The 9,253-nt window shown below is 26.1% G+C and overlaps 1 protein-coding gene across 2 annotated transcripts; it reads right to left on the bottom strand.

Annotated features, from left to right (window-relative positions):
• Window positions 1-1,390: 1,390 nt before the first annotated feature.
• LOC112596989 (glucosamine-6-phosphate isomerase 2) lies at window positions 1,391-8,269 on the bottom strand. 2 transcript variants are annotated; one of them, XM_025342882.1, is made up of 7 exons: window positions 7,850-8,269; window positions 5,349-5,477; window positions 5,107-5,208; window positions 4,722-4,904; window positions 4,119-4,303; window positions 2,797-2,970; window positions 1,478-1,531 (listed from the first exon to the last, which is right to left on the bottom strand). In XM_025342882.1, the coding sequence occupies exons 2-7, from the start codon at window positions 5,470-5,472 to the stop codon at window positions 1,478-1,480; spliced, it is 822 nt and encodes a 273-aa protein (XP_025198667.1). In that variant the 5' UTR covers window positions 5,473-5,477; window positions 7,850-8,269. The 2 variants fall into 2 exon arrangements, with proteins under 2 accessions (XP_025198666.1, XP_025198667.1); XM_025342881.1 differs by lacking the exon at window positions 7,850-8,269 and having other exon boundaries at window positions 1,391-1,531; window positions 5,349-5,472.
• Window positions 8,270-9,253: the final 984 nt, after the last annotated feature.

The following is a 9,253-nucleotide window of genomic DNA, read 5'->3' as shown; positions in this document are numbered from 1 at the left end:
TAAAAAGCAAAATGACGATCTTATGAAATTTACTGTGAAAAACAGGTATAAAGACATTTATAAAAATTTAGTTTCATGATATATTATTATTAACTATAATATATTTTATTTAGACCAGAGTTGTTTTTCTTTTTTCTACTTTTTTTATTGATTCATACAATCATCAAAATTAAAAAAAAATACATATTAATTTATAGTTATAAAAAATGCATGTAACAATACTGATGTACAACTACTGTGATATTTGTCGATAAGTAAAATTTTTACCTCTGATTGTTTAAAGTGTGGCCGCGCTAAGTGTATAAGACTGCAGCACCTTATTCTTTTAAACATATAATCATATTAATTTTTATTTTTACCTTATTCTCACAGTACTGATTTTATTCATTTTACATTATGCTTATTATTTTTTATAATTATTATTGAAAGGTGTAAAAGTTAGTGAACTTAAATGTAGTATTAATATATTGTCACTCTTGGGTTGACCATATTTTGTACTGAATTAACTCTTAACTTACATTTTTGTTTATGTATTATATTCTATTTAGTCATATTATAGAATTATTATACTTAATCCTCAATGTTGCTTTTATATATTATTGTTTATTTATTATCATTGATATTATTGTATTTTAATCAAATATTGTCATCTGCGTAATTTGGTTTTGTGGTATTAACCTATTGGAACAAAAAAAAAAAAAAAAAAAATATACATATATATATGCACTAAAATTTTATATTATATTTAAATTACCTTGTGTATAATAATACTTAATTGTATTTTCCCTGTGTTCAAAAATTCAACTTTCCTTTTAATCTGTATAATAAAAACATATATATGAATTCCTTTCTATAGATCTTGAATATATTATCATTATAATATATCATAATTATTATTGTGAACATTAATTCTCTGTTTATAGAAAACTATGACATTACTTTAACAATAATACTTCTCCAATAAAAAATATCTAATTTTTTACTCTGCGTGGCTTAGGTAAGTTTAAAAGTAAAAGCACTTTGATAAAATTGAATAATTCGTTCTTAATTATTGTATGCTAGTTTTTTTAATATAAATAAAAAAATAAACATTGAAGTATATTATTACACAATTTTTTCTCTCTCCCCCCTCAAACTACCTTTTAAAATATAATATCAAAAAATAATTCTTATACAATCAAAGATAGAAATTTATTTTAGTTTAATGATTAATTTTAGCTTAAAACCAAAGTTTTTATGGTATAGCCTATTTAACAAGTATAAGGACAGTAAAAATGCTGTTATACTATCTTATATACACTTTTATCACTTCTGAAGATATAAATAACATAATATTTAATTACATACTATGAATATTTTATTCAAATTCTTGTAATAACTTATATTACTATTTATTATATACAGTTGTATTGATAACTATTTATTCATATATTTAGTATAAATTCTTTAAAAAAAAAGACATTTATTCTGTGAATAATTATGAATCTGAGTTGTCTTCTTCAATGAGCTTTTCATGAACAGCGCCTAAGGCCTACAATTGAAAAAAATATATTCTTATTAAAATATCTATAATATAATATGTATATTAGCACAATATATATTGTGTACTTCAATTACTTAGGAGCTAAATTTAAATTAATATTTTTTTAATTTATAAGTAGACTAAATACTTGAGTTCAGAGCTCAAATATGCCTACACTTAAGTTATTTTTTATTTTAATTCATGAAATATATATTTGTTCTTAATAAATAAAACAGATCATCATTCTATGATCTTTTGTTGAAAAAATTAAAGTTTATGGAATATAGTTAGGACAAAAATTAAGGAAAAAATTATTAAATAATAAGTATTAATGTATAATCTTTGATGCAACACATTACGAAATATAGTTGGTACTAAAATTATGTCAGTCATCTTTAGAAAATAAAAATTTGATGACATAACTTATGAGTAATATAGATTATAGAGTGACAGCAGTGGCAGACTGACACTTTTTGACTTTTGTTTTTGTAAAAAAAAAAAAAAATATATTTAAAGGAGTTACACACAAAATGCCATACCAGTACAACATGTAAACCTTACAATAAATACAAAAAAATATACTATACTGTTTTTTTTATTTTATAACATATTGATGGTTAGAATATATCAATAAAAGTTGCACTCTTCATAATTATTTTTATTATTGATTGCTTGCACACATTTTTAGGCAATATTAAACATAATTTACTGCCTACCAACTTTTTATTTATATCTAATACACAAGCTTTCATCTACTGAGTGTTATTTAATATAAATTATTTTTGTTTTTTGCAATACCATCATATTGTCATGATTAATAAGAAAATATCTAGGAATAATTGCTTAAGACTTACTTAACTGGTTGAATACTAGATTAAATCATTTCACATAGATATTTTTTCTCAGGTTTAGAACAAAAACCAGTTTAATACTTATGTCATGGAAAACAAAATTCAGAAAATTTAAGAAGAAAATATTTATTTATCAAATAAAGTAATGAACAAATTTTTGTAGACTACATATAAATGTGTTAATAAACTTCATATTAAACAAATTGACGCTTTTGATAAAAATATAGAAATTACATACTTTTATGCAACAATATAAAAAGAATCTATCTGTGTAATATTTTTACACATCTTTTGTATGATAGGAAGAAAAATAAATTTAATTGAAAATATTACTTATTTTTTTCAACTGAAAATTTATGCATAGATGCTTGCGCAGTGTTTTATTAATTAATTATCTGCAGTTAAAATCACACACAAACTCACCTTAAAATATTTCACTGTCTTTACTTTCAATTCTAATGTAGCATCCTCGTCGCATAGAATAATTGTTTTTGGATGTTGTTGAAATGCAGAAACAGTCCACATGTGATTGATGCCTTCCTCAATGGCTTTATGCAGAGCGAACGCCTTGTGTGATCCCGTGATCAATATCATGACCTGTAGTAAGTATAAAATACGTTGACTGTTTAAACGATATATGTGTAAATGTGTGATATGTATATCAAATAGGTACATCGAGAAATAGTTAACTCCTATAAAAGTAGGTAATCTTTTGCATAGACATAGCGTTAAGTCTCTTAACAGTTGGATCCTTTATAAACTTTTTTTTTTTAATTATGACACATTATTAAATTTTAGTTTTTAAAACGCACAAACAAAAATTATTATTAATTATGCAACACTATTTTTAAACTCTTTTTACAGTATGATACAAACATTTTTTATAATTAGTTGAAAATTAAAAGCTTTTTATCATTTTGGCTTGATACATATTACGTAATATAAAGTTCATAATGTAGCCATTAGTATTTAAAAAAAAAATCATGATACTACCCGTGATTTATGAGTAATTACATTCCCTCTAAAGTCTAGTGATCCGCGATGATTGATACAAGGTGGAAGCTGAGTTCCCAAAATATCAAAATAAGTCATTCCAAACTGTTAATCTAGGAATTAATATTTCGTCTCTACGGCTATATTACGGAAGGTTTAACATTTATGCTTATGTAAATAATCAAATAGAGGAAAATATATAATACGAAAGTTTTTAACATTGTAATTAAAAGAATAATCATCTTCATTTTGTTTACTGAAAATAAGAAATCGAAAGACCCATACGGATGTGTTGTTAAAGTCGTAAAAACATAAACCTAATGCAAATGGTATATTCACGTTTCAATTTTTCTCTGTTATTTTTAAAATTCAAAGATAAACTTATTATTTGACTAAGCATAAAGGGACTTTTGATGATATTTTAAGTACAAAGCAAGTTATGACTTATGAGTAGATATAAATATTTAAAATGATCATAGCTTGATTCAAAATTAAAATATCAATAATATCTTTCAGATACTCTGCTAGAATTTAGATTATATAAAATTTTTATTATAATTAATAAGCCAATTCACTAAAATTTTAAAAAGAACAGCATAGTGGATTATTGTGAACGTAAAATTTGCCATAATTTCTCCGTTTGTAAAACGGAGACACACCACGGTTGCGGCGTCTTCTAAAATATCAAATATACCAGCGAGTTAATTTTTCTAATATTTACCTACGGGTAACAGTGTAGTATAGGTACTTACCGTTTCAGCTTTCATAACCGTTCCTACGCCAACCGTTAGTGCCCGTTTGGGAACTTTATCAATGTCGTTGTCGAAAAACCTTGCATTTGCCTCCAATGTCTCTCTGGCCAAAGTTTTCACTCGAGTCTTGGACACCAATGACGAGCCAGGCTCGTTGAACGCTATATGACCGTCCGGGCCGATGCCTTTTCAATAAGTACGAAATCCGAACCGAATAAAACAATAAAAATGTTATTATAGATAATATTGACAAGAACTAGAAAAATAAATTAATATTAGGTATATGTTTTACGTTAATTATTATAATGGCTCAATGGTGCAATGAAGGTATTATTATTTTTTAGAGCTCATACCAATATTTTACACTAATATACCGTTTATAAGTGGTGGTGGCTTCTAGGGGAAAATTTGTGTATAAATGGTATTTTATAAGACTTAATATCGTGTAAACATCATATTCTTTGTGACGGGTAGATATTTATATATTTACAAAATTACCATCATAATATATATGCCATAATGATTTACTATAATATATAGATAAAATTAATTTACTACATGTTCAAACCACTTCTGAATATACTCTAATACTCGGACAAGTACCTCCTATAAACAAGTGAACTCCACCAGCCTCTTCTATCAGCCGTTCGTAATGCATGCATTCTGCGTGCAAATCTGCAGCGTTGCCATCCAGGATATGTGCATTATTTGGATCTATATCGACGTGCGTGAAAAAATTTGTCATCATATAATGATGATAGCTCTCCACGTGATCTCTTGGTATTCCTGTACACATACATTACGTCTTTACAAACATCATCATGTAAGGATTAGGTAATCAAATATTGGAGATAGGAAAGCTATGAAGGCCAATCCGAAAAATATCAAAGTCGTTATATATCAAAATGTTTAAAATAATTTTAGTATTTATCTTGTATTCATATATTTTGTATAAATTGTAATTTTTATAATTCTTTTAATTTCTTACCCACGTATTCATCCATATTAAAAGTCTTGACGTACTTGAACGAAATATCTCCGGCCTTATAATATTTGATCAAGTACTTGTACATACCCAATGGCGTTCCACCTACATTTAGACATATTTACTTATTTTTAGTTACCTACTGTTACCGTTAAAGAATTGAAAATGTTTCGTAATAAACTAATAAGTAATAACTAATAATAACAATATAGAAAAACTAAGTAAAAGTATGTAGTAAAACACACCCGTTGGTAATCCTAAAACAAAATATCTGTCGGGTCCTGGGTTGAAATGTTTTATCCTCTTTACTACATATTTGGCAGCCCATTCTGAAACTTTGTTTGCATCATCCATTATAATCAGCCTCATTTTCACTAGAAATTAAAGTATTATAATAGTATGATATGATAAATATTTTTTTATGTAGAAATAAAAAATATAATTGGCAATTGTTAATATTTACTACCTTTTATTATAATATGACATACTCGTATTGTGGCTAGTTCCTAGATCATAGGTATATACAAATACAATTATACAAGTTTATAGGTACTTATAAAGTTAAACGTTCGTTTGTTACCTACCTATATATTATTACATAAATAATTTCTATTTTTGTATTATTAATATTATTATTAATTATTAATTCCCGTGGTGTAATAATCCTATTTAATTATGAATAATTAAAATTTATCCATAATAGGATATTTTTATTTCGAACTGTTCAATCGTTAACGTAATGAGTGTTTAATAATAAAGTTTATTTATAATACTGCTATGATAATTTATTTATTTCAGTAGAAAATTAAGTAACTTATCCTATAATAGTAAGATAGAACTTTTTTTTTTTTAAACACGTACATTTATAAAAATGTTATTTTTATATTATAGCATTATTTATTATTACATCATATTGTTGTTAACTTACGAGTTATGATTTATTATAAATTGATTATACTTAATAGGCACTTGACGTAGTTATAGTAGAACGATATGAACGATAAATTAATTTACCTAAAATATTGTATCATTAACACTTTGTAAATATATCTCTACTTATAGTAGAGATATAAAAAATAAACGCACCATGCACATAATGGTGAAAAGTTTCAAGTTCTTAGAATTAGTATTTATTGAATTATTAACTAAAAACGTAAGAGGAAAAATAGTAATTTTTCATTTCAATAACCAATTTCATCAAATATTGTACTATACAAATATCCATAAAAAAAAAAAAAATGTCTCCATTATATTTTGGACTTTTATAAATAAAAACAGTTTATATAGAATGTATAGTTGAAACCTATTCAATTTTTATATGCTTATTATATGCTTTCCGATTATTTTAAAAAGTATTGGGATCTTTTTTATGCCCTTCCCATAAGTACTAATTTAACTTTATTTTTTACCAGAAACTACCTACAAAAAATTAGAGATTAAAACATTTTTTCTACTCCTAAAGGTGACGTCACACTCAAAAAAACATATTATAAAATCACTAAAAGCGCTAATCACTCAGTTCATAATTCATATTACTTGATTATGTTTTTTAAGTTTCACAGTTACAATATTAGTAATAATAAATACTATAATATTTAAATGACCTTTATACACACAATATTTTCAGGAGTTATCATTTTCTTTCACTTTATACGTAGGTACCTATTAACCTTTAATGAACAGATACCTATTTAAATATATTTTTATGCAGTATAACATTCATATATTATTGATTGTTTTCTTTTCGAATATTGGATCGTAATAAAAGTAACAAGAGAAACGTTTACAGTTCCTAAGCATCGATATTATAATACTAATAATTCCTGCATTATTATTTATTATATAGTATTTGGGATTTGGTTATACTAGTATACATGTTGTCCACTAATCCATCATTTCACATATTATTATATATTACCACTAATATAATCATTATAATAGATTTATATTGTATAGTATACAATATAAACCTTAAATTACTTAAATACTTTACATCCAAATACATACGCTTTTTTTTTTTATACGACTGTACATGAAGTACATTATCTATTGCGTAGGTATAAACAAGCGTGCGTCTATTATCTTCCACAGTTCCACCATGTTACATAACACATTTAACATTCGACAAAGGTTAATATACTCATGAAAGATGGGTACTTCGAAAAGTTTTACCAATTATTGTGTTGTACTGCTATCGTTTTTATTAGGCATTTATCTATATCTATACTTGTATGATGGTGTATTGGTGTTAAATGAAATTCACATACGGATACGACATACGATGATTATTAAAATATAGCCGTCAATCATCACAATTGTCAATAAAAACGCTTTGAGTTGGTAATTTACCTAATCAAGTTAAATCGTCTTGAATACCTAATTGCAGAGTTCAGCTGCATACTTGCATGTATACAATACGTCATGTATATTATTTATATAATAAAAAGGTTAACTCTGCATTATACTATATGATCTGATACAACGCCAAAGGTATAAAATTGTACATGAAAAGCGCAGTCACATAATACACTTAATCCATAAAACTCAATTATCATTAGGTATAGGTACCTAATATATAGATAGCTGCGATAGTTTTGTGATTTAATATACAGTCATTTATTTTACCATCGGCTGAATAGTAAACGTTTAATATAATGTATATTAAATCGTGGAACACGAAAAATATTTATACTTAGGTCAATAAGTTATAGGTAACCATCTAAAAATATTATTGGGAAAAACTTACCGCCGGTAAACTATACTCGGTATACTCGCACGTCTGGTGTAACTGGCCGGACGCAAACACAGTCGCCGGTCGAAACAAAACGCGATAAATATTAATATAATATTATTAATATTATTATTATTATTATTGCATGCCGACAGAACACGACGAGAACGAAAAACACTACAATAATATTATAGTATAGCACACTTCGGGCGTGCCGTTCATAATATTATACGCGTACATGCGACTGATTATTTTATTATATTATATTATACCGTGCAAGTACCTACATGCCGCACGCGTTATTATTGTTTTTGTTTTCGTCGTTGCAAGTGTGATATATCGCGACATTGATTAGTGATTACGGTAATACGGTAGTATAATAATCATAGTAAATTTGTGTAATTAAAAATTAAATCACAATTACATTGTTATTTCATAATATAGTCTCAAGTCAGTTGTACTACACTATTACGTCGCAACCGGCTTCCATAAACGGCGCAACAGCCGAACGACCGTCGTTGTTTGCAAATTGCAACGATAAACTTGTTTTCGTATTTTCCTTTAATATAGTTATTGGATATCTACTTTGTTATTTGTAGTTATTTATTATTGCGATATTGGTATTGAATTTATTATTAAATCGTCGTTCGCATTCATCAAGTTTTTGTCTTACACTATCAGTAATAATATTTATTTATTTGAATAAACGCCAACGAGGGCCAAACAAAGTGCAGTAATGCAATCTTATCGCATACCATTAATATGCTAAAATAGATATTTTTAAGATAATACTAATTAGGCTAAATAGAAATGTAATAGTAAATTAAGTTTAGAAAATTAAACATAATTTAATGAAGAACCTAGATACTTAACAATCTAATTATACAATAAAATATAATAAATGAACATTGGTTGATAAAAAAAAAAAAAAAAAAAAAAAAAAAACAAGGGTTCGATTAATATACATTTTTAATATTAAACAAATAAAAATTTATCACGACATTACATTCTCTGGCTATTCAATAAAGAGGATTATCGTAGCCATAAGATATTAAGATGTACGAATGTATACGATGAAATGGAATTTCAAGCGTGAGACAAAAACGAGATTGTTGCTGAGAAACATGGAAGTTAAACGATTGTAATAGTTCGAGACAAGATATTAACTCACTTACCAGTTTGGTTTGAATAAAAAACAATATCAGCTTACCTACGTTAATTAACGAGAGAATCTAAAGTAAGAGAAGTTTAAATTGAAGAAAGAGACACTAACTCATTTAAATTTATGTTGAAATGTACTCTAATGTAAGTCTGAATAGAGAAGTAAATAACGTTTTTAGGCACAGTTTATTTTTAAAACCCTTGGTGTTTCTACTTATAAGCCCGCAAAATCTCAGAGCTTTTGTACTATTGCACAAA

Source organism: Melanaphis sacchari, unplaced genomic scaffold, assembly GCF_002803265.2.
Source record: "Melanaphis sacchari strain LSU unplaced genomic scaffold, SCAv2.0 Contig36_pilon_pilon, whole genome shotgun sequence".
Classification (NCBI taxonomy): Eukaryota; Metazoa; Arthropoda; class Insecta; order Hemiptera; family Aphididae; genus Melanaphis; species Melanaphis sacchari.
The sequence above is the reverse complement of the archived record's forward strand: the minus strand, read 5'-3'. Positions and strand labels throughout refer to the sequence as shown.

Excerpts from the sequence above, each read along its gene's own strand:
- LOC112596989 (XM_025342882.1), bottom strand. The coding sequence starts at position 5,472 with ATGAGGCTGATTATAATGGATGATGCAAACAAAGTTTCAGAATGGGCT. Across the intron at positions 2,971-4,118 it reads CGGTTATGAAAGCTGAAACG|GTCATGATATTGATCACGGG; the intron begins GTAAGTACCTAT and ends TACTTACTACAG. Across the intron at positions 1,532-2,796 it reads AGACAGTGAAATATTTTAAG|GCCTTAGGCGCTGTTCATGA; the intron begins GTGAGTTTGTGT and ends TTTCAATTGTAG.